The sequence below is a fragment of the Lineus longissimus genome, chromosome 13 (genome assembly GCF_910592395.1).
Source record: "Lineus longissimus chromosome 13, tnLinLong1.2, whole genome shotgun sequence".
In the NCBI taxonomy this organism is placed as follows: Eukaryota; Metazoa; Nemertea; class Pilidiophora; order Heteronemertea; family Lineidae; genus Lineus; species Lineus longissimus.
The window spans coordinates 2,382,940-2,408,624 of NC_088320.1; the positions used below are offsets into that span (position 1 = coordinate 2,382,940).

The 25,685-nt window shown below is 42.1% G+C and overlaps 3 protein-coding genes across 4 annotated transcripts; 1 reads left to right on the forward strand and 2 right to left on the reverse strand.

Annotated features, from left to right (window-relative positions):
- Positions 1-45: 45 nt before the first annotated feature.
- Positions 46-8,385, reverse strand: LOC135498029 (proprotein convertase subtilisin/kexin type 6-like). The gene is made up of 14 exons (XM_064788158.1): positions 8,291-8,385; positions 7,474-7,548; positions 7,203-7,380; positions 6,813-6,965; positions 6,218-6,355; positions 5,984-6,045; positions 5,562-5,653; positions 5,200-5,372; positions 4,866-5,081; positions 4,611-4,711; positions 3,323-3,429; positions 2,933-3,050; positions 2,508-2,806; positions 46-2,244 (listed from the first exon to the last, which is right to left on the reverse strand). The coding sequence occupies exons 2-14, from the start codon at positions 7,536-7,538 to the stop codon at positions 1,943-1,945; spliced, it is 2,004 nt and encodes a 667-aa protein (XP_064644228.1). The 5' UTR covers positions 7,539-7,548; positions 8,291-8,385; the 3' UTR covers positions 46-1,942.
- Positions 8,386-9,329: 944 nt separating this feature from the next.
- On the forward strand, positions 9,330-15,116 carry LOC135498334 (protein sneaky-like). The gene is made up of 13 exons (XM_064788588.1): positions 9,330-9,366; positions 9,682-9,804; positions 10,080-10,283; positions 10,523-10,662; positions 11,054-11,306; positions 11,451-11,588; positions 11,981-12,269; positions 12,582-12,777; positions 12,899-13,025; positions 13,309-13,425; positions 13,870-14,012; positions 14,384-14,497; positions 14,733-15,116. Exons 1-13 carry the CDS (start codon positions 9,330-9,332, stop codon positions 15,114-15,116), a joined length of 2,265 nt encoding a protein of 754 aa, XP_064644658.1.
- A 468-nt stretch (positions 15,117-15,584) lies between these two features.
- Positions 15,585-24,748, reverse strand: LOC135498173 (solute carrier family 49 member 4 homolog). 2 transcript variants are annotated; one of them, XM_064788370.1, is made up of 14 exons: positions 24,728-24,748; positions 22,602-23,242; positions 22,100-22,290; positions 21,231-21,321; positions 20,692-20,855; positions 20,084-20,162; positions 19,782-19,825; positions 19,169-19,225; positions 18,746-18,875; positions 17,458-17,566; positions 17,028-17,095; positions 16,592-16,710; positions 15,996-16,178; positions 15,585-15,756 (listed from the first exon to the last, which is right to left on the reverse strand). In XM_064788370.1, the coding sequence occupies exons 2-14, from the start codon at positions 23,147-23,149 to the stop codon at positions 15,617-15,619; spliced, it is 1,923 nt and encodes a 640-aa protein (XP_064644440.1). In that variant the 5' UTR covers positions 23,150-23,242; positions 24,728-24,748; the 3' UTR covers positions 15,585-15,616. The 2 variants fall into 2 exon arrangements, with proteins under 2 accessions (XP_064644440.1, XP_064644441.1); XM_064788371.1 differs by lacking the exon at positions 24,728-24,748 and having other exon boundaries at positions 22,100-22,267; positions 22,602-22,707.
- Between the last annotated feature and the right edge of the window lie 937 nt (positions 24,749-25,685).

Below are 25,685 nucleotides of genomic sequence, written 5' to 3' on the forward strand. Positions count from 1 at the left end.
CTTCAACAGGAGATACCCAATGAAATAATTCAATGAACGCCAAAATAGTTAAAGTGACTTTATTTCCAAGACACAACAACACCTGACAGCACATTCATTAAGGAACAAATTGATAAGATATCCCTGAATTTAGGAATTGATACAGAACTGAAGGTATTGATTGTCTCACCAAACTCGGCAAGGGTGGTGTTAATATTCAATAATGTTGGCTATAACTGAGACACTTCCCTGGGTTTTGGGGCAAAATGACAGTTTGAACTTACTGTTGATTAGTGAACCAACCAATACCCAACAGGGAGTTATCAATTTCTATTCTAAAACACCTCCAATTAAACATCGGTTACCATTCCATAACCGCCACCTCTGCCACCAAAACAAGGCACAGTGCATTACACACCGTAAACATTGATACATCAGGTCTCAGGTCTCGGGGTTAAAGTTATGGTGACATGATGGAGGATAAAGATCAACACATTTTGCATAGACTTTTTACAGTTCTACTATGACGCACTATGTACACGCAAAAACACACTTCAACGAAATTAAAACAACACGATAAAGAATTTACAGCCACCTAATAAAGATACACAGATACATTCGTACAACTAAAGCAATAACTGATTGTTAAATCTCTTCAAAAAATAGAATACACATTTGGTTGAATCTAAGCAGGGAACTGCTGCTGTAAGATAAACAATTTTAAAGTAATCTGTTGACAAAAAACCCTGCTAATTCATTATGAAAACCAGTTGATACATTTACGACTCATTTCATTGAAATACCACTCACCACAAGGCCTTCAGGTGAAAGCAGTTTGTAATTGTAAAGCCATGAAGAAAATAACCACCAAGAGTCCAAGAATTAAAGGCTGGTTACCTATTCAATGAGCTGCCGTCCCTGGTTGAGATTCATAACATAAATGCTTGAAAATAAAACAAATGAAAACTCCCAAACCGCGTACCTATTTTTATAATGTTGTATTGGTAGCTGCCAATGAAACAGTATATCATGAAACAGTCACTACATGCATGTTAAAGAAGCATTATATACAATTACACCCCATTCTGCATAGATAAACATACATACAGGGTGCATAAGAGATGGTACATGAGCATCAGCGTGTCAAAGTCCAAAAAATGTCACTCACCAGTCCCACTGTAGCACACACATATTTACATTACATAGCAAAACCTAAGAATTTTAAGGAAAAAATAGGCCAACACCACCCTGGGATAACGTTGCAGCAAGATGGCCGAAAGTTTGCACTAATTAGGTCAAAAAACAAACCATGAATTCAGTATCCCAATGTTTTAGGGAGATTTCAAAATAATCGGGCAGTTTAAACTATAACTTACAACTCTAAGATCTATTATATACAAACATTTATCCAACAATGTAGCTAATGGCATGGACATGGGGTATTATTTCATCCGGTATAGAAAACTATCTTTTGACAGTGAAAAAAATTGGCCTTGGTCAAAAATGACCTGATTACATTTTCCTTGTAAACTGGACACGTGAGATGTTTTAACACTTATGGCACAGATTTACTTCATCTTCTGTCTACCTCTCACAGGTAGAGTGCTTTGATCATTCACTGTTATGTTAGATTTGATGGTACAACTTAAAATAACAGCGTTAGTTGCCATGGCAACAATAGATATGAGCGTGATCAGGTGAGCACACTAACAAGAATACCATTCACATTGAGAAAATATTAATCATTCATTCTTAGCTGTAACAAATGTGTTGTAAGCTATTGAAAACACTCTGGGTTTACATAAAACCTAGTGTTTCTATGACGAAAGTTGGACACCGATAACGTATGAATGGACATCTTAATACACAACAAGATCAATCTCAAGAGGGGCTGAAATGGCCCTTTTTTAGGATGTTCTTTAAATTTCTTTGAGCTTTATTCTTTTTGCAGCTGGAGCCTGAACTACACCTGTCTATCATGTTCCTTTGCCACTTGATACTTGGGACCGCACATACCACATTTTTTCTGGTTGCGCAGTTTCTTTTTCCAAACAAAATAACCTATGAGACTTATTGCTATTATGATTATCAAGGCTATAAAAATATACAGAGGGGTGAAGTCCATCTCTCCAAGAATCCGCTCAAATGGGGCAAGGACGGGACAGGCTGCTTCGCCATTGTTGACGACCGTGTAACTTGTGTTTTGTCCAGCACGTGGGTTGGCTTGTGTTCCATATAGGGTAAGCTTTAGACTTGATATCATGCCTGAAATAAACAATCGTCGTACTTTAGTGGTAGAAATTAACATTAGAATGACTGTACTGGAGGAGAGAATAGATTCCCTATATTTTGACGCCAGATGTTTTGTGCCTGGCGAAATTGAGTGTAAGGAGTGCATTACCTCTGTTAAAGGTATCTTGGCGAATCTATTGATGCCTGTAACCAGTATATTCATTCGATTGGGCACTGTGAAATTCGATACGCGTCTGACACATCCTGGCGAGGTTAAACTTATATTGGACACAAACCTTCACCCTTAAGATCACTGAAGGCATCCCTGAACTCGACCTTCCACTTCCCATCACCGGCCTCTCCCCAGAAATGGACGCTTGTCACCGACCAATCAAACTGGGTCTCCGTTGTGTCTTTGCGCCGTCCAGGAACGATACCCGATACAGTTCCAGATGGTGAGGTTAGCGTAGCTGCCAGGTAGCCTCGAGCAGTGTAGTTCAGACTGAAGGAAACTTCCACGTGTTCGAGATATGTAATGTTGCCGCTCTTACAACTGGCAATGCCGATTTCTATTTCATGGACGCCTACTGCAGTTCTGGAAGAAAATGTTGGAAAGAACATAAATTAGAGACACCAGTCCAATCACCCTACTGGCGGTAAAAAATCCCGACTCGACCTAAAGAAATAGATAGGAGCTCAAAGACTGATAGTCGTCGCTTACTTTTTGGGAAATGTTGTCTCCTCCTCACACATAATTGCCGGCTCCACAGATTTCCAATCCTTGGCGTACCGCACAAGTTTTCCAGCATCGAGGAGGCCAAAGCCAAAGGTTGGACTCACTGAAGTATAAATATGAACTGATACAAGGGTCAGATCACCGGATTACAGGATTACACATCTACGGGGTGCACTTTGCAATGATATATGACCACTGGCTGTTTTATTTCATGGTTTTGTGAAATCACAACGAGGCCATACCTTCATAAAGTGCTCTGACAGCATATTCTGTTAGATTTTCATTTGTTCAGCCATATCTTTTTCAAATTAGCAGGAAATCCCCCAAAAAATGAAATAAAAGAAACATTGAAATGTCTGGTCCTCCAGCACATACCTTTGTTGTTTGCTTTGTTGGTAATCCAATCATTTGGTTCAAACTTCTCAACTGCGAGAGAAGTCATTGTGATCAGATGCTGGATATCCCTCCATGTTAATGCAGGGCTGAAAGGTCAAAATATCAATTTGTTTTGCGGTATAAATATCAGCTTACAGCAACAATTTCAAAGGTTTCACAGCAGGTGATAAGTCAGATATGTTGCAGGGTCTACTCTAATGGTGTGTTCACACTGGATGCGAATTGAAACCGAACTCCGTAGAGCGCTCTCCGGAATACGAATTGGTTAATCCAGTTTCAGAACGGTCGCGTCACACTGGCCCGAATACGCATTCAAATCGGTTTAAAACGCGCCATCTATTATTATTATTATTATTATTTATTAACCTCCCATATGGGAGAATAAAATTTACAAGTACAAAACATATAAGTATATAATATCACAGTATCACACAGTCATTATTAACAAGTTAAAATCGCGTAAGGTGCTTGACCATTTCCATCTCCTGGCCATGCATATATTGCCAAAGTTCGGGTCAAAGAGGAGTGTCCTCAGCGAGTCAACACCACCGTCGCTAAATGCGGAGAATCCCGGCCTCGCCCTCGAAAAACGAGGCCAAAACCGGGGAAAACCCCGCCGCGACGATGTTGCTGACCAGCGTACCTTTGACCAATGAACCGGCGGCAACATACCTTGCCAGGAAATGGAAATGCAAGTCACGTGCAAGGGAGTTGATATTTCCCTATTCTATGGCATAACGAAAAACGATTTGAGTTAATGAGATCATTTAAATACATCAGTTAACTAGTTCGGAGCACTAGTTCCCGCGGTCAAAGGTCACTTTCCATGCGCCGGGCGCATGCGCAGTGCGATCGAAAACCTTAATTCGTATCAAGCGCGTCACACTTGAAATCTCAATACGGTTTCGTTGATTCGGATTAGCTGATTCGCATTCAATTCGGTTTAAGAACCGTGTTGGTTAAAGCGAATTGAGATCGGTATGAACCGAATTGAGTGTGACGCCCCAATACGTATCAACGTTTTAATTCGAATTCAATTCGTGTTAAAACCCCAGTGTGACCACGGCATAAGGTACCACAGCCTTGGTAAACCTAGCAATCATGCCTCCCTGGATAGGCAAAAAACAACTGATGCGAGACAAAAAAGATCTCACAAACATGATATAAATGAATGCATGTTTTTGTCTTTTCCTTTCTTCTGACGAAGAAAATTTGCCTGGTTGCCCCCTATCCAAAGCTTTAAACTTGTGTGGCCTTTGTTACTCACTTTGCCTGTAAAGCCAATGAGATGATTCCACCTCCAAATGCGGCAGCAGCAGAAGACTTGCCAAAATCATTTGTACAGCCATCGAGCCCAGTCGTAGTTACCTTAAAGAAACACACTTCTGATAAAACAAGGTACTATGAAGAAATTTGGTTTTGTCAAACACCAGATTCTCTTCAGGGGCCACATATGCTGACAGAGATCAACACACTTTAATGTGTAACAATCAATAACTTTTAGAATAGACAAACCACTTACAATAGGATCTCTACTCTTCTCATCCTTGCTATACGCAGTTGCCATAATAGCGCTACAACTTTCACCCGTTGCCAAATGCTTGCCGAATCTTGTAGCACCATTGATAGCGATCGTGTAGCGACTGTTTACGTAGCCATCATAAGCACAGCTGTCGCCGATCGTGCCGCCTCCATTCCCGCCAGCCCAAACGAAGATGGAACCCTTTCCTTGACGACCCTGGAGAAAGACAAGAGAAGAACTAGATACATACTGCAAGTTTTCAAGCCTGAACAAAGTTGTGGCAGATAAACCAGGCAATAGAGTTAATGAAGGGAGATGAGTAGCCGGTACTGACCTCTTTTGATGTCGTCTCTAGTGCCTTCTGTGTCACTGCTCCAACGATGCCCAACATGGTGCCGTCCATCACAGGACCCCAACTATTCACATAAACGTCTGTTTTATCTTTTGTCTTGGTCAAGGCAGTTGCGATCAAGTCGTCGGTAATTTCACCTCCTAATAAACGAATACCTGCAAGGGGAAGCAAAATACAGAGGAAGTGGCACATTGATTGCAAAGGGGGCGCAATATCAAGGATGTAGAACAACTTTACACAATACTCCACATGCGAAAACGCGGTCGATCAGATGCATAGTATAAAGTGCCTCGCTCAATGGCGACCTTCTGAAGAGTGCAAATCATGGGTTTCACAATACTAACCTGCCAGTGTGACATTGAAGGCTGCTCCTACTCCACAAAATCCATTGGCCTCGGCGCCGATAATCCCTGCCACCTTGGTGCCATGATCATAACTGCAAACAGAACATGGTACCACATGAAGGAATGTCAACAACAAGTGAACAATACGGGCACTTTGTTTTAAGTAGAGAAGACTAACAAAACTGAGGTATGGATGAAATATAACAGACGGCTACAGAGTCAGAGTCGACAATGAAAATCAATGGCTGCCACTGAAAAGGCCCCAGGACACCAAGCTAAAACTGATCAGAATTAACCAAGTGGGCTGCCTTTTTTAGTACAGCCAACCTACAGACTCGTCTTCATCCTTCTTCCTTTGACGTCAGTTAAATTTGCGGAGTGAACAAGAATGTGAGTCTGGAGGACCCACTAATGGTACTCACTCCTCTGATTGTGGTTTTGGGTCGTTCTTGTTGGTGTAGACATCATAACTGGCTTCCAGGTCCTATAAAATGAAAACAAAGACTCGTTCAACCTGAAGCAGAAGGACTCTAACAACACCCAGCACAACAATGTCACCTTTACAAGCCATTTCATGCCTAGTTTGAGGCATGAAACCATCGACTAACCGTGGGAAAAACTGAACAACTCGGAAAGTGCACATAACGGAAACTCACCACCCTGTCCTGCAAGTCCTCATTCTCATAGAATATTCCATCATCTACGACAGCAACAGTGACTCCACCACCTCGAACACACTGTTCCCATGCTGCTCGAACATTCATGGTTGGAAGGCTACCTTGAGAAGATTTATCCTAGGAAACAAGAAATGGACATCTATAGTTTGGTGGCAGTGGAAGGATACCAAAGATGGAAACCCACTTCAGGCCTCTCAATTGCACTCTGGCTACACCCTCTAGGGTGTGCCCAAATTGACTGGTGCCCAAATTACAGTACTTTTAAAATATGCCCAAGTTAAGGTGAAAATGAGAAAAAATGAAAGAAATACAGGATTTCACATGTTTAGAGGCTATAACAGTGTAAGAGTATTCTATCTGGCTTCATATTATAACATCATAATCATACGGAATCATTTTTTTAAAATACTTTTATGATTTACTCACCTATGAATGGATTTTTCAAGGGCACAGGTGTGCTCAAATTCAAAATGAAAAATAGAGGGTGTTAACGAAGTCTGTGCAATCGAAAGGCCTGCACTTGGAAATGTGTTCCGATTTCATGCACATTGGATCAAGCCAGGCGGATACCTACCAAGTACCACTGCATCCCGTCTAACCACTTTGTATCGTTGAGTTGGAGACCTTCACTGCGACCTCCAGCATTGATTGACGGTGTTTCCTCGCCACCACCCCCTCCACCCCGGCTAGCGATCTGTAGCACTTCCTCATGTTCAAACCATAGCACCTGAAATGTACAAAATCATTTACAGATTTGGACAACGAAATAGCATTCATTAAAAGTCTGTGTCAACAGTATTTTAAAGAAAGCAATTCTCAACAGGTCTTTTTGAAGTCGAGATCTCACAGTCCCTTTCATTATCTCGTTTGGGTGCTGAAAGGGATCTACAGTGTGACAGTACACAGTACTGTTTTCGTAAGATATATCTGACATGCTAATCAGTACCACTGACTCAATACATACCTCCACATCTCGCCTCAAATTATCGGACGGATCTTGAGCAAAATTCGTTTGTTGGAATGTGTAATAATCATGGTCTTTCATGACCTGACCGAGGTTTTGCATGTCATGGCGTCCAGCTATTTGATTGGCTGATGCTGCGGCCTTCACTTGGACGACCCATCGGTCTGAATATTTCAAGCTGAAAATATGAAATGTTGGATTTGAGCACACAAATTGTTGGTAAAGTTTGCTTATCCATCTGATTATGTTGTTATTGAACGAGGGGACTTACCCTGGGCTAGGCAGAAAGCACAGCATCCAGACCAGAAATAACAGACCTAAAACATGGAGTTTCATTACAGGAGACCTGAAATAGAACAGCAAAAGAAGTTATTATTGAAAATTGGCATTGTTCAGCTACGAGAAGTCCAGAAAAAGGGTGCAGGTGTTAAGGTTTTTTTTAAAAAAGAATGTCATGATATGATACCAACGAACTGAGGATGTATTCAACAGGTGAACACAACAGGTGTCAGAGAGAAAGTTTAACCCGTTATCACAGCCAAGGTAACTTAACCATTATTTATAGGCCTAATCCTCTCGTCTGACCTAGATTGTATAGTCAAAGGCCTTCAATTGCTGAGGCTTGGTCACTGCCTCTCACTCAGTTTGAATACGGGTGGCTTAACTTTTGGGAAATTTGTTTTTTTAGGGAATAATGAGTGTCAGCATGCATGCATGCCCTAATTTGGAGGATGCAGTCAAATCAATGTAGGCCTATAGCCATAGGCTTACTGAACCCCAGTACAGTGGTACTTATTACTAAAGAGTAAGACACCAACGTTTTTTAACAATCAGTGTACGAGATGCAGTGTACAGTTTATTCAGTGCCAGAGGAGCATTGTGCAGTGCAAGATGTACACTGACTACACTATGACTCTCTGTGTTACAGTTACAGTACACTAACACTTCATCCTACAAAATACAATGGATTTATTGATGGAACATCATACCTCTTCTTGTTCCCAAGAATGCAAACAAACGATGCCAATAACATGATTTAAAACAATCAATGCAAAGAAAATTTCCTTTAGAAAATGTATAATACATACCAAGTAGTATCGGTCAATAATTATCGGGTTTTAAGGGCAAAAAGGAAAATAACGCCGACTAGTTTCAAAGACACGATGTGAACACACATGCGATTGCATTGCATGTGAAAGTAATAGTTTAACAAGTTTCGGACAGATGGCGCTTCAAAATGAAGGTATCCGGTTTCACTCCCTGACCTTTTCGCCCCAAGTCGTTTCGCTCCCTGGGACTTTTTGTTGGGATTGAGACTACACGTACTTTCTCAATCCCCAACAAAAAGTTGCACTTCATATGTAGAATAAAGAGGACCCTAGGATTTGGAATAAAAAATAAAATCCTTGGGCGGTCTTATCAGAATCGTGTATTGACTCGTTGAAGTTGCTCAATTTCACGGAGTTGGGACCAGTGGATTCGAACCAGCGCAAAAAGAAAAACAAATCGATCAGGTCAGCGCCTCAGACCACAGAGCTACCGAAGTACAGTTGCAATTGAGAGAGCGGTAGCCGCTACATATTCAGCCCGGGGGTTTGGCGGTGGGCGACGCTGCTTGGGTCTTTTTGCGCTGGTTCGAATCCTACCGGTCCCCAACTACGTGAATAAGTCCCTGGTCTCTCTCTTGATATCCTTTACGAAAAATGTGTCTCAATTTTACCATGGTACATCCACAATTCACCATGGTAGGTAAACTGACAGCACTTTACCATGGTGAATTGGGACGGTGAGAAATATTTACCATGATGAGCATGGTAAATCTTCAACTGGTATGGTGACCACGAATTGATCTCAAACTGAACTATTTAATTCGTATTTTAATACAGGTGCGTGACCATCATTGCCAACAACACCCTCTCCACCAGGATCTATGACGTCATCGTATCAACTGATCACGATTGGCTATGACATAACTGACGTCACGACGTTGCAGGCTCCATGACATTGTGCCATGCCAACGCCAGTCAACATTTTTCTCATGACCGACGCGGACGTCTTGCTCATTTTCCATCACAATAAATGCTCTTTTTGGCAATTCTTTGAAGAAGAAAGAATATATAATAAATAATGCCCTGCATCAGCTGCGCGGACACTTGGTGGCCAGGTGAGACGTGAATTGTAGACATATTTCCACAGCGAATTCTGTTCTACCTGTAAAAATCTGTCCGTTGCTTGGGTATTGTGAATGGATTAGTGTCTCACAAGGGCGACACAAGTCAGAAGAAGACAAAATTATGTACACCATCACGCCATCCATTTAGGCTTTTTTCTGACCCCGAGTGCAACTGAAATGCCACTATTCCTCATGCCGATTTTTTGGGCAGCTTTTAAGTCTCTTCCTTCTTGTAAAACGGAATGTTATTCTTTGGCGCATATAATATATATGTATAATTTCACCGTTCTTTAAAAAACTTTCCAGCCGTGGGGCGTTGCTTCAAAAGGGGTTGTCCCAAACTCCACGAGTTCCTCCACAGTCCACAGAATCAATTCGCCTGCCTTAAGCGACTGCTCGGCTTTCCATTCGGACTAGCTCTTGGCGTCGGTATGTTGTATTAAAGGGAGTCTCTATGCAGGGGAGAGTTGACCGGGCACACAATATACAGTAGTTTGGTTCAAGATGTTCAGAAATATTGCACTTTACTCTCATCATTTTCATCAAACCTAAGAGTATGCAAATAAAATAGGGCCTACATTGTACCTATTTCTGTCGATAGGAGACCGAGATAAATCGCATCCTATTTCTATCTACATTCTGTTTGTAACAATTAACAAACAAACCTTTCTTGTTGTTTTTGGCAATGACCTCGATTTTTTCAGCTCTCTACTGGGGCGTCATCGACGGAATGTTGCTACCGAGGTTCATCCGACTGTCGCTAGGGGGTGTGATCTGTATCTCCCTTGCTACTGGTTACTCCTTGTCCACCCAGGTTCGCTGTATCTCGCTGCTGGTGCTTCCTACGTTTTGCGGCAAGACCGGCAGGGCTTATATTCAGACGTTTGCGATCGCACTCGTTTTGTCAGGTATGATTGTTGTGTTTGGTAAAAGTTAGGGATCAGGAACTCTTCGATTAATCACTCCTATAGTTTGGTTCAAGATATTGAGAAATGTTGCTAATCGCTCTCATTTTCACAACTGCTCTTGGATTTTCATTAAACCTACCTCAATTGATTCAGTACATCCTGTCCCACCATTATAATTCATTCTAACATTCATTCCATAAGCATCTTCATTGTCTCGAGACATTCGTGTGATCTTGCAGGTCCCATCGCGAACATTGTGTACCATGCTGGAGAGGTCCCAAGATCGATTGGTTGTTCCACAGAGTTGTCAACTAACCATAGCGCTACGAGGCTTGAGCTAAAACTCCGGCCAATCCAAGAAATCATGATGGATCTGAGGGTAGGCTATTTGTTAAGAATCGAGAGGCAATTATAGATACCCCGAGGGTACTTTTTAGCGAGAGGTGAATTTATACGTCGAGGTTCTAATAAAGGAATGGCAACGGTCACCGCCGAGCGATCGTCTCTAACTGCTCTTATTGGTGCTCTGGCGCTCAGGTATAGGACGGTGCCTGATAGCAGTCTGCATGGGATGGGACCTCCGCCCGCATTATGGCGACAACTTGCTGTTCGGGGATCCTTGTCGGACTACCAAGAGAAACTTGATGAAACCCTCTCGCCCAGTGGATCGGGAGCAGACATCCGTCCTGGAATGACCTTGAAGAATTAACTGCCTCGGGCGTTTACCTGTTATGAACGCATGAACACGGTTTTGAAATTTCTGTTTTTAGGGCCAGACAGAAGTTGTTCATAACACAAGTCTGCAGGTCAAGAAGGAGTTTTCGCCGATAGAAAATGAAGTGGAAAACAAAGAAGAGGTCAAGTTCTTGAAGGGGCGAACTGGGGAGGTAGATGGCGGCGCTGCCGGCTCGGATTTTAGCCGCTCCTCGGGAATTGAGAAAAAGTATAAACAATTCGCAAGTGCAGACGTCGCCACGAAAAATGAGAAAAACTATGAGAAGAAATTAGACTACAGATGCGAGGGTAAGTCACAGTGTTGGTACAGGTTGTTCAAAGCACAAAATTCGTCTCCAATAATTACGTCCTCCAAGTTGTTATGCCTCTCTTTTAAATAAACCTTTGCACAACTCTGTTAAGCTAACGTGGTTTTGTACTCCTGTTTTCCAGACGTCTATAATGTTGGAGTATTAAAATGCAGACAGTTCTTCAAAAACGCCGAACAAGGCTGCAAGATGACGTTTACTCTTTTCGCCTTTATTATTTGTTTGCCAATGAAGATGACGGCAATTTGCGAAATCACAAGACGTAAGTATTTTCAATATCCAAACCTCGCCATTGATAACGATTGCTTGGTGACACTGGCACCGTGTGCTCTGCAGCAAAAGCTAGTTATCCTCTCATTGGGAGATTGAAGTACTTCGCGTAAGGTGCGTCGACGCTACTTTGATAACCATCAGCGTTGAATTTTAAGTATCAGTCAGGGCGCTTCGAAACTGCAGCCTGCAGGGAGAGGTAGGAATGAGCAAAAGGAAGAGGACTCGTATTGAGAAGGGTGAATAATACGCCGTCATTCTTTTTTAGTAGTTCGTCAAGTAGTTTAAGGTCATTCGTCTCTTCAGCTACCGAGTGCGTTCAGTTATACAATTCATCATTTAAATGAGCCATATTCTCTATTGCGTATAATTTTTATTTTCCAGTATTACCGTCGATTACGGGTGTCAACTGCAACTCGATGGAGGCCGTAAACCCAGGCTTCGGAGAGGGCTACAAGGCGGCTGACGATGCCGCCAAAGGCTTCGATAAGAACTTTGACGTCAAAATGCAATACAAGGTTGAAACGCCAGAAGAGCCTATAGACGTCACTACTTCACAGGATGTCTCTAAAGCGATTACGCACGAGTTTGAGGCACGAAGTGAATGGTTTTATTTCGTGGTGTTCTTGGCCAAGCAGTTCATGTCCTTTTTGTTTATTCGCGTATTTATGTCGTGAGTATCAACTATAGGTTCGGCAAGTCGGAAAAACGGCCACATGTATTATTACGATATATATATATATCGATTACGTATTGTATACCCTAGAACTAGTGCCCATCCTTGTATGACATCAAAACTCTAGAAAGGCGGAGGAATTACCCGATGTGAAGTTGAGCCTGATGACATGACAATGAGTATAATCAATTAATGTTATATTAAATTCGCCACCGAAAAATCCAAATTGTCAGTAGCTTGACGATTCCTGTGAGCCATCGTATTATTTATAGACCCTGCATTGCTTTAAGCATGACTCTTTTCTCGTAGATCGTTCAAGTATCACAAGAACTACATCAGCCTCATACAATTCGACAACAAATACATGACGTCATACTTCCGCCATATTGAAAAGCGCCGGATATTGCAAAAGAAACGCGGTTTACTTCCGCTCAAGCAGATCGAGGCGAAGGATGTCATTGCGTCGACACGATGCAGCCTAACAAGTGACGAAAAGTCCAAATTTGTGAGTACGATTTCCTTTTCGTGATCGTCGTTATGCCATCATCATCAACATCATTTGATCAGCGCCAAACTAAATATCCTAAACTGACGTCATTACAGATGATTATATTTATCTCCTTCAGATGACTGGATCTTCTGCCCTCTTTCTCCGCCTGATCATGATTCTTGTGATCTTCTTCGTGGATCATCTCATCTGGGAGATCATGAATATAATCTACTCTAACAGCAGAGTGGATTATAAACAAACAGGTACGTGACAAATATTCCTGTCAGGTAATGATCCTGGATGTCAGTTCCAGGATGAATCCGCGCCATGATTGACAGAAGTTTGAATAAAGAGGAATTTCAAATAAAGAGGAATTTGCGGATTCAGACTCTTTCAATTTTCCTAAATACTCTCCACTGCAATCTTCCCATCTTCGTACCCGGTATTCCGCATGTCCCAGGTTTTTTCTATATATTTCTCTCGATATTTCCAATATGTTCATGACTTATGAGTGAAAACCCTCAATCTTAGGATACTATCTTCCAGGCGTTCACCATATTAAACTTACCATTTACGGCAACGGATTTATCGGCAACCTGGTCCGTACGCTGTTCCGCGGCTTCAACAAGAAACACGCCATCAACAGTATAACGTCCAATTTCAGTAAGTAGGCCACCTGTCCGGGGCGAAATCAGTCAGATAATGGTATTCACACGTACAGAACATGAACGTTATTCGCCCCCACATCGCAGTACAAAGAATTCAGGCCTTGCACAATACATCTATTGTCTTTGAACAAAGCCCGCTCGCACCTACATGTAGGCCTAAATTTCCATTGTTCAACTGTCTTACCAAAGGGTTATCAGAGCAAATCTTGATAACATCGACCCCCACGGAACCGCTTTGACCGGGGTCGATATGCCTAAATCGGCAGGGGCAAATATTCGTAATGTTACTGAACGTCGAGAGATACCAGAACTCGGGTTTAACTTACTACGACGTCGGCAAACACACAGCAAAAAGCAAGGGTCGCCTGTCTTTTACTCACCTGAGGTAGGGAACCTGGCGCGATAAGGTTTTATTTCGAACCATCATTTCGTTCAACAGAATGTCTTCCCCGTCCCCACAAACTGCCGACGGAATACCTCATCAAAGTCCTCGCAATCTACGGGGGGATCTGGCTCCTCATGCTTGTGCAGGCCTTTGGACTCAGACTTCGGAGAGTGGTCGCTGGATTCTTTTACCCAAAGGTATGAGCAAGCATGTCACAGGTTCGGCTCTGTGTTTTAAAATGATTAGCCCAAACCTAGGAATATTATCCAGCTAGGTTTTAGTAAGTTTTTAGCAAAGAGAGTGGAAGACCAATCCTGCCATCTCTAAGTCTAACTCAAGGTTTCCGAAAACCGAATGTAGAAAATCTCCAAAGCATTTTATCCTGCCATGAAATAGTGGCTTTACTCTTCAAACTACATGTGTGATGAATGGGTGAAAAGCATGCTTAGCAGACTTATCATTGACCATACGTTTTTATCTAGACAAGAAAATGTCCAAATTAACATTTTATATTGTTAGTCTTCTATTCCTTCATGTCCCTGAGCACTACATTGTTTTCCGTTTTTAGCGGGAGAAGAAACGTGTCTTATTCCTTTACAACGAAATGTTGAAGAAACGCCGAGGGTATGTGCACCACATGCGAAGCATGGTCAAGTCGCTGGCGAAAGAAAATAAGCTCTCGGTAAGTCTTTCTCTTCTAATCTTTCCTTGTCAACACACCACTTGGAGCTTCTAGTAGCAACAAAAACAAATGCCGATTCAAAATCCCCTACGTTGGTTGGTAAAGGTTGATGCCATTGTGGCATGGAGGCAAACAAAAAGGCATACAAAAATCAGAAACACCCATCTGCTAACGCCCGGCTGAGGGAGCGAGGCTACATAGGAGCACTTTGTAATATACTGATTCCTCTGTATAGATGCAGACGGGTCTTTTGATGTCATGGCGCCACACTTTCCCCCGGCTCTGCGGCTGCCTGCGAGTCCTCGGCCTCGGAAAGAAACAGTGCCTCATCTGCAAGGAGCCGGAGAACAAGGACTTTTACTTCTGCGAGACGAAGGGATGTAACTTCGTTTACTGCAAGGAATGTTGGGAAGATCTAAAGGTAGGTTGGTTCCTGGCCGAAGCAAGGCACGAGCAATCATGCATATATTATATCAATACCAGATTGCCCCTTGCTTGCCCCTGGTTTACTGTGGTCAAAATGGATGCAATACAGAGTATCGGATGTACTGATGCAGCTGGGTACATACATGTACCACGCCGCAAGTTACGTGTCAGTCAACAAATAGAACAAATCTGAAAGCTGTTGGTATACTAGATTAGAAAGTAGTCGTGGTTCTTGAACGCGGTGTCGCGTTGATGCTGTGCACAGCAAGCAGTGTTACCGGTGCTCTTCTTTTCTTCAGATGAAGTGTTATGCTTGCCTTGACAAAGAAGACTTCAGTTCAAGTTCAAGCGGGAATGATCTGGAACCCTAAAGGAGCAGGAACGTCTGAAAGGCCACAGTCCCTGTCTATGAGTTATTTTTATGATTATTGTTATGAGCGTCGATTTCTATTACCTCTGCACGTGAAAAGGTTCCTTTTGTCGCGCGTGCGCATATGTCTGCCTAAGAAAAACTCATACTTTTCTAAATCGTTTAACTTATTAGTGTTGAAATCTAGGTCTTGTTTTTATTGTGTACTCGTCAGTTGGAGTTGACTATTATCATTCAGGAGCCCTCGCCACTTTCTTGACGATATGCACCACGCCTACGAAGACCTATGAATAGGTTCACCAAAATAGGACAAAGCTTTATTATCACGCAGTGGCAATCTTATCTGAGGTGGCGATTTGTTGTGAATCTAGTTCTAACCGCAGCAGCCGGGCTCGCCCAAAGCAAGCGAGAGGAATGGCGACACCGACTGCACCGAGGAGAACCCAGTTGGTGATTCCAATGACTGAAAGCAATGAAAAAAACATTATAAGAAGTATCATAAGGTTACTAGCACACACAAAAGCATACTTTAACTTCTCTTCGAAGCGGTCAATGATTACATGCAACCGAGTCCCAATTGGGAGGCTAATACATATACAAACACGACATACCCGACATCCAGCCTGTACTGCGAGATGATCATTTCTGACATGATTTATGTATAGCTTATACATGAGTTCTGACTGCTAGCTCTCTACTCACCGAATCCGGGAATAAAAGTTGCAATCAAAAACAAAATGGCGATCATTACAATGATGAGCTGACTGGCCGTCATGAGGAAGTTCTCGGGAACAGGGTAGGAGACTTCGCATAGGACGTCCACGGCCGCGGTGGTCAGGACATAGAGGCAGACTACTATAGATATGCTCGAGATATAGAGGGTAGCTGGAAAACAAATACTGGTATATATTTTGAGAAGTAATATCCTTTTGAATTGATTTCAACCAAAACGGAGGTTATTTTCTTTGCTTCGTCTTATTCCTCTTCGGGCTGCACCAGTTCAATACTCTGAAGAATACTATATTGGTGGGCCATCTTAATCTACCTCAAGAATAAGGTTGGTACGCTGAAGCCAAAGGTTTTACATCGTCTGTCCGCATGACCAACTACAGTATCAACAACGTCCTCCCCAAAAGTGGACTTGCTGGTGGGGCTTCACAGATGCACAAACGGAGTTTGGGAGTGGAGGTACAAGGCATGCAGGGCTTTCATTCGCGAATGTAACCTAGATTGGAGTGTGGCCACCCAATTTCTGATGAGCCATCCCGAGACCGAGCTTCTTTTTTTAGTAAACTTACCCGTAGAGTGAGGCGCAGTTCCCCAGCACTGGAGGGTAAACCATGTGACCATCCCTGCGGCGAGGATCAGCAGGAGAAGAAGGATGCGTTTGGTGTGTCGACGGAGACGACTCAAGACACTGAAGAGAGAGAAAATGTTGAATGAAGGGGAGGGCTATAGCCTCTGCTATTGTTTTCTGGTCTTATCTAGTCAAGTCATTCTCACGTCAACTCGAGAATCGCAAAGAGAATACAAAGTCTATCTGGCCAACCGTGCGTTAAAAAAGACAAAACACTTATTCGTTGCGAACCTCAATCAATGGTGTTTTTTAACAACCTGCTGACTATTGAGAGGATTGGTTTTCATAATGAGAATCTGGGACAATTACTCTACTTTCCTCTACCACGGCCAACATTTTGCGACCTTTATAGATAAAAATTGGTGAAATCAACTTACTATCCTGAGCATATGCCCATTACGGCGCCAACAGTCAGACTGAAGAAGGAGATTAGACCAGCTTCTTTCTGGAAAGCCAAAAGAAGATTTCCACTCAATCGGTTATTGTCATCAAACCCCCCTAATAAAGAACTACCCCGTGGTTGAATTATGAATTTATCATGGTGATGACCGGTCAGTTTGGATTTATACCCTGGGAAAGTAGTAGGTTCGAGTGAGATATTGGGAAAATGTTATGGCAGCTGATGTCTGAAGGAAAGCGGCTTAAAATCTATTAGTGGTGTGTATAGCCTAGTGTCCGAGCTACTGCTATGAGTATTACGTAAAAATACTGCTACTTTTGGGGGCTATCCAACCATGGCTACCTGTAGCATGTAATCAAGTGCTAGCGGATCCATTTATCTTTTGTTCATAGCACTCTGTGGCTCACCTGCGAGTAACCAAGGGGTCGTAGGTTCGGTTCCAGTAACGGTATCCACCCTGTTAAGCATCCATACGGAAGAGAGGCGACAATGCAAAAACACCAAAAGTCACGATTTCTGAAATGAATATCGAATTGACACGCAAACACCAACTTAGCTCATGCGCGGTCACCGATTGGATGGGTGACCGGCCTATGACTAGCGCGTATCGTCCGGCAACATCATCCATCTACATGTAGGGTGGGTCAAGGCCGAGGTCATCCCGCGGGGATTTTCTTTCAAATGCGCACTCAGCCTCTTACCGGAACTCTTACATGTAAAGGAGCAGGGGAGATTGGATGACTATTTTTGTCATGTTTACAATATATTCTGATACACGTGTTCCCTGAAGAAAAAAGCACAATGTTTTATAGCGCGAGATGAAAGTACGCGGAAACTTTTAATCCAGGCGTTTAATGAAAGCCGCTCTCTATCTTGTTAAATGGTGATGGATCTGTGTAAATAAACAATGGAATGATATTCATGGCCAAAAGAATGATCATTGACAGAGAATAGTGCCAATGGAATGCATGATGACAATCTAAAGGCAATACAAAACATTAGGTGCACTGAGACACGTACATTTGTATTGACAAATTATATAAAATATGAAAAGGACACAAACTGTCGGCCGACAACCTCAAATGAACTATTGGTTGCTAAGCTACGTTTTAGAATAAAGTATCGTTGTTATTTGTCCTGTCGCCAATAAAGGACTTTGTAATTACAAATGCCTGTCGCCTTTCCTGTACATATGAATAAAAATAAACGATGCCGCTGTACTTTCATCACAAATGTCAACGTCGTTCATCGGTATATATATATATATATCAAAGTGTATTTATGTACTTGCAAAACATCAACTTCATTTTCAAATTCTTAATGAACCGCGTACCGGATGCAGCCGTTTGGCAAATATCGTTTCAAAGTACTTTGCGACGCAAGCACGTCCAAATGCACTGCACTGCGAGATCGTAAGTCTGTAAGATGCCGCATCCTGAGATTCAGGTTTTTGGTACCCCTACCTCGTTAGAGAGGCGGAGTAAAACCATTGGTGCCAGGATGGTAAGATGGGGATTTTAGACTCTTACCATGTGATGGTATTGACATCTTATATATAAGATGTCAATACTATCATATAGGCATCCTCTTGCAAACAGGGCCTACAACACGACTTCTCCTCACGCGATGAGGAAGTAAGTATGTATCGAGTGAAATGGCCTGATATTGTCAGGATGTCATACAGGGTACATGTACCTTATCATTTTTCGTATACCGATCCTTGCGTTCAGTCTATCTCCGGCTGCAGACATTGTTGGCGGCAGGCGAGGTCTTGGAGGGAAGTAAACCAAGGTTAAGATGAATATGAGGACAGCTAAAACCATCTCTGCAACACAAATGATAATTAGATGTAGAACGAGACGACTGAGAGAAGAAACACCTGTTTCTTTATAGCAATCTTCTGATATTGGATATTGGATAACTGCGCTGTTTGTTTGTGAGAGATCATTCTCATAAACGCCGCCTTAGGGGCGGGAATGCGAAGGTATTCTTTGGGATGGGGGGACGTTAAATTTACCTTAAGAGCCAGTGGCCATAATGGATTCTAAAACTTGCAATTCGAATGAACATAAGTTTTTGTTAAAGAGCTGTAATTGTTATGTATGAAGTGTCACTTACGAGAAAAAAGAAAAATGTTGATATCCATGTAAAGGTCGTGTCGGTTGTGAACTTCAGCTTAAGGAAGGAATAATTGAAATAATGATAACGTAACGTAGAATGCGCATGCTGTAGTTAGAAAGGAAGCGAAAGAGCATGGCCCAAGTAACCGTGCACATTTTGGCAAAGGGATTCTCTAAGTACCAGTATATACACACTGAAATAAGTGATTACATGCAACTGGTTTTTTAAAAATCGTTGATGTCAGTTAACTGGTTTAATCCAATTTGACTAGTTTTTAACAAAAATAGGTACGTTTGTATCATACTGCTGTTATGCTCTCGTGACAATTTAATACCCCAAGTGGCAGGATTTATAGTATCTTTAAATTTAAATCGCCAACATCTACAGAGTAATACGCCTTGTAATCCTCAGTTACATTTTCATTTAAGGAAATCGTTAGCAAGGTGGGGCTTGTCATTAGTAGAAAGTGCTCGTGTATTCATTGTAGAACATTGCTATCTTTAAAATACATTGCATTTCCGGTGGTTAATCTTTGCTTTGAAAACAAAAGCTTGTTTTCTTGAAAAATGCCTTGGAATTCTTGACAAATATTTGATGTAATCGACAATACCTGAAGGAAGATCATGACCCAGCTGAATGCATTCAAAGTTGCTCCTGGAAAAAACAGTTGGCTTTTGAATTTGCTAGTATTAATTCAGAATTTGATAGCCCATCACCCAGCAATTCTACGAAAGTCCAGCTTCGTCAGGGAAACTTTTAAACTTGAATATGACATAAGAAAGGAAGATTATGTTTTTGATAACGAATGGACCGCCTAAGGAAACTATTATCTAATCAACGACTTTTAAGTTAAAAGTGAAAGCTAAATGAATCACAGTAAACGCCGTGCAACCTCACAAGATAAGTCCTCACCTGTATTGTTTTAGGAGTTCGTCCGTGCAATTGTCAGGTGTCACAACAGTTTTGAGGTGATCACGAACAACCTGGGGACCTACACGAAAGAGAAAATTGATGACTGTGATCAATGTAATGTTTACTGAGTATAATTATGTGTGGTTCATCTCTAAAAACCTCCTCCGATCGACAGGAAGAGCAGGAAACATGTTTTTCTTTTCTGTTCCCTCGGTACCGATGAGCCCACTTCCAATTGGGCATTGATGTCAGGGTGGCTTGGTATCTGGCAAGGCCCTGGGAAAGGATGTTCAAGATTTAAGATAAAGGCTTTGTTGTGTTTGCCGAAATGCCTGTGGGAAACTAACCTTTAAAGTAAGCACTTAACCGGTAGTTACTTCGTGTTATCATGGTTTTTGATTCGTTCATCATACACGACAGCCGGACCTGGCGCGACTGCAACTGAGACTGGTCCGAATAAAGACATGGCGTTTCGTATTTGTTGTCAATTAGTATGACTTCCGGCATGACTATAATCGCCACTTAGGTCTTCGAACAAGTGTAATCTTCCACCCGGCCTGACCCCTTCCTTTGCCGTTTACTCGGCCGAGGGAGTTCTAGAGACTTACCAATAACAGAACTAGCCGCTTGGCCAAGAGGCGCCGTGAGTGTGATCAGCGCTGTAGCTAGGACCCGTTCCTCGGTGGGGAACCATTGGGCAACAAGGCTTGCCCCGAGAGTGCCTTGGATGGCTACACTTAAACTCGTAACTGCTTGTCCAACAAAGAGCAACCTGAAGTGGAACCATATCGTTGGAAATCGACTATCATATTCGAATTTCCACTGTTCGTATTACCTCAGCTTTCTTGCACTGAACCTGGCCGACTGTTGCAATGAATCTGACCGACTATGGCGACAAACCAAACCGACTATTTTCATTAGTAAAAAAAAAAAAAAAAAAAAAAAAAAAAAATTTGTAAAGCGCCTTTCCAGGTCACCCTGCTCAAAGCCTACCTCCTCCATTTTTTGAAGTGAAGATTGAACAAGTGTGTTTTAAGTACAATTCTTTCTGAATTTTGTTAGATATGAGGTCGGAGCTTCATCCGAACATGGCCACGGAATCTAGTATATTCCGTGGCTGTTTGACAGAACGTAACTTTGGACTTACCACCAAAAATCTATATTAATGTAGGTACCACATCTAAATAGTCCTCCTAAAGCCATAGCAGCTGTCCCGACTAACATTGGGGCCCGCAATCCTAGAAACGACAATAACCGCGCAGTAAAGGTCTGGAAGCTGATGCGTTCTCGAGAGTTTTCATGAAACCATGCAAAACTAATCGCAACCTTGAAATGCAAATTGCCATTACAAGTCCTTTTCAAACTCAAAGATAAACTATTAAAATGTTCTTCCTGTCCTATTACCAGTTAATATCCAATGCAGGTGCGACAGATTTTTCATGTTCCGCCTGAGCAAATATTTCCATCCGATAGGCCTACCTGTACCTGGCTACGCCGAAATCGATTCAGTGAGAAGCCAATTCCGTAGGGCAAATTTGAGCATCGTTTCGAACATGTTGAGGCAGTAGCTGAAACTTTAGCAGGATTTCCCTTCATTTATTGTCAGTTCATTGCCTTGTTCATAGGCCTCCTCCCAAAACAAGTAGTAGGAGAGGTGGTCATGTTCACGACTTGACCACCATCACCCACACTTACGATGAAGCCATCGGTCTTAGAAATAGAGGCTTTGAGCCTACCGGGGTGCCGAAAACCAGCAAAAACAGTGCATCATATCAAGGCATCATATGAGCAGAGCCGTATCAGTCCTGGTGTCATGGCCAGAGAATCCGCACCAGCCAGTTATCCAGTGGGCGTAGCCTGAGGGCAGATACAGGTTTGAGCCGTGACACAAGGGACTGATCTACCCGTAACTACATAACGCTCTGCCATCAGTACATCCCCTCCCGCCCTCCGAGAACAAAGTATGGCCTTGCGTTGTTGGAGGATATTAAGAAACTGCTTTACTCGGCCACTCACCGTGTTTCTGCAAAAGCCAGTTGTATATCGGGAACATGGGGATGAACCCAGCCAAGCCCAGAGAGGACATGGCAGCCACATGTGCATCGGTAAAGTTGAAGACGAACTCCAAAGAGTTCGCTATCGGTCCCCAAGTAGAAAACGCCAGCCCTATCCAAAAGTTTGCCACTGAGAAAACAAAGATGATATACCTGAAGAAAAATCACGTTAGTTTACTATAATACAATAATCTAAAGATATAATGAACCCGTGGGCTTTAACCGACCCGGCTTTCAGTTTTCCTGTAACATAATCGTATTGGCATTACCTTGTTGAGTCTTTATGTGTAGCTGTATTCCAGGAGAGATGCCACTGATCTTCTTGAAGAGGTTTATATTCCTCATTAACCGGAGTCCGAAATTTGGGCTAGTTTCAGCCCCCGAGTAATTTAACTGTCCTACGATCTAAGACAATCTCAACTTGACATGATTCATTTCAAAGACTTTGCCGTCTTTGGACTTACCAACGCACTTTGAACTTCTTCAATAATGGTGGTTTAGTTGACTCTGTTGACGGTAGAGAATCTACGCTACCATCCTCTTCCTTCAAGACGACATATTTGATATTGCTGCTCGTTCTACGCTCACGTGGCCCGCCATCTTGAATGTTGGCGAGGTTGACATTCCCAGCAGATGCTTGATACCAGTCAAGGGTGGAGCGACGCGAACTTGATCTCGCACATGGCCCCTCGTCGCCTACAAAACTGCCGCTACGGGGCGCTGTAGTTACATCCAGGCTCTCAGTTTGCAATGTGATGTCACCCTTATGCGAGTATCCATTGTTTATAATCCCTTCTAAGATTTCATCTGAGTCTTTAAGAGTATTTCTTTGGGTTGAGGAAGATTCGATGCCGAAAGTTCCAAAGGAAGCAACATGATTTGTATTCAATAGTTTTGAATTTGGTGTTTTAGGTGTCGAATCATTCAAATTGGCGGTTACATTCGCAACGCCCGCTTCAGTGGCCTTGACATTCTGGTTAGCAGGAAGAAGCGTCTTATTGTCTGCATCCATCTTTAGTTTTTCTGGTAGAGTTCTTCTTTCGACCGCTTCCAGGCAAGACGCCTACTCTGCTTTCAAGCAGACACTCCCATCAACAGCCTTCACCTGAAAATATTCAAAACCACCGAACAAAATCCTTAAAATCTTTCTCACAAGATCGAAATGTACACACAATAATGTACTTTTGCGAATCGTTGGCGTAGTGAAAGCTTTTTTGATAGGAAAATTACATCAAGTCGCACTACTTTATTATAGTTATTCAAAATTTCGTCGAATTGGTGCCAACATTTCAATTAGTTGTACTGCCGTCCTCTACTAAATGCAGCAAAACAAATTAACATGAAACTTTTCAGTAAAGATCAAAGAAAGGTGCGAATGATAGCTGCAATCCTAGGCACAAAGAAACCTCCGCAGGTGATTTCGTATCAAAGTCACGCAGGGAAATTCAAAGAAAACATTTAAGAAGAAGAGCCTTTTAATCAATGTGACATTGCATATGACTTTGATGCGATCATCAGATTTTTGTGTTTGTGCTTTGTTTAATCACTCAGAGAGCTATTCTGTGAGAAATTTCAGCATAAACAAAAAGTAGTCGCTGGTTTTTCATAAAAAGTAGATCGATAACAGTTTCAAAGTTCTGCAAAAATCACAATTTGCTCCGAGCCTTTCAACATTTTTCTCTATAAAACCGAAAAAGAAGGATGCACTCAGTTATGGACTAATGACTACAGTTTAACGATGCGTTGTATAGTATATCACCGATGGCGATAGAGAAAGGATGATGTGATTTAAATGGCTCTCGGTTTCAATCACACACTGATTCAAAGGTACATCCCGCCCAACCCTAGGAGGGCCTTAGCTTTCATGTCTTAGATTGACTGATGGAGTAATATCATCGAACAAGACCTATCGTTGTCACCTTTGGACTACTCATCGAAGCTTAATTGACGTGTTTGACAGACAGATGTCATCAAATGTCAATGACACATTGGCGCCACTCAAGATCTTGCTTAAATCGATATAAATTCATGTGTATTTAACCAGTTTGAACTTGGAGTTCCCAGTTCTTGAATTCAACACTTTCCTCAGTCGAGCAATCGTTTTAAGACTTCCTGTCACATCAACTAACCAGAAGCCCTCAATCCTATATTCTACAGAACTGAGGCCAATATCATTGTCTGTTGCTGCTAACGTGATATGTCCCATCACACCATGCAGGCCAGTGCTAGAAATAACCTGATAGCTCACAAGTCCAACTATGGTGGATCCCGCCCAATAAAAAGTCCACAAATTTAGATGGGGCAAAAAGGATAGAGCTTGCATCTGATGGATGTATTGAGAAACACAATTCTGCCTACTATGCCATGTTTCCCAAAACCCTGCTGACAAGATAAGCCGGCTATCCAGTGTCAGTGCAGTGACGGTGTTTTAAGAGCTTCAAATAATATCAAAGTAATTGCCGTGTTGCAATAAATTAGACACAAATGGGCTTTAAAACAGTCACGTAGGATCTATCAAATGATGAAATTCAACAAGAATGTTCTATAAATAATGAAAAATTGAATTGTAGGCCTATAAAAGATAACCTACCGTTACCCTGTGATCTCCGAGCAGAACAGCGAGTACCAGATTTAGTGGGTCATACGATCATTGGGGACAGATTAGGGGAAATATGTCAACACGGTCAAGGGGCGGTAAAGGTAAAGACCATCTTATTTCTTCGTAATAATCTTATTGTATGCAAACAAATTAGAAAGAAGAGTCACCAGCCAAAAGAAAGATCTCTGCGATATGTAGTGGTAAAATCTGCGTTTTTACAAAATACGTTCAGTGTAGGATTTTGGATACCGTTTTAATACCATTTTCTGGGTGAGATGTTTCCTTGAAGGAGATCGTCCTTGTCATCGACCTCATGTCTCTCATGAAGAAACCAGAATAATGTGTCGAAAGGTCTTACTGTAACACTATTATTTCAAAAACATGTCAAAGATAAAACAAATTTGGACACCTTTTATGGTTTAAAATATAATTCAGTCAAACCATTCCCGTGGAATAGCCTTCTAAATTTCTCAAGACCTGACAACTCCATGAACTATCCAGTTGGAAAGGTTCATCGAAATACAGTGGAACCCCGGTAACACGGCCAGTCATGGATTTTTTTCACAAGTTCAAAATTCTGAACAATTTTCATAGCCAAACAGTTTTTGGGACTGATGATGTTTTATCAAATCGGCCCGGCATATTTGCAGCAGGTCTATTGTATACACCACCTTACCTTACGTGTAATTCGCAGATCTGCACCATCATTTTGCTTCACCCTGTCGGATAACTAGATGAAATCTTAACTACGTCCCTCGCCATCTCGAGATCTGCAACAAACAGCATGCCCTGCAGTATATAATGTTAAAGATAAGATACTCGCTGCATCGCACTCAACATTACAGCCAATTTGTCCAAATTTGCAAATTGACTCTTTTTACTGAGAGTCACATTTCTGAGAGGTGGAGAATCGGGGTAATGCACTGGATGCTCAGTTATTGTGACTCTT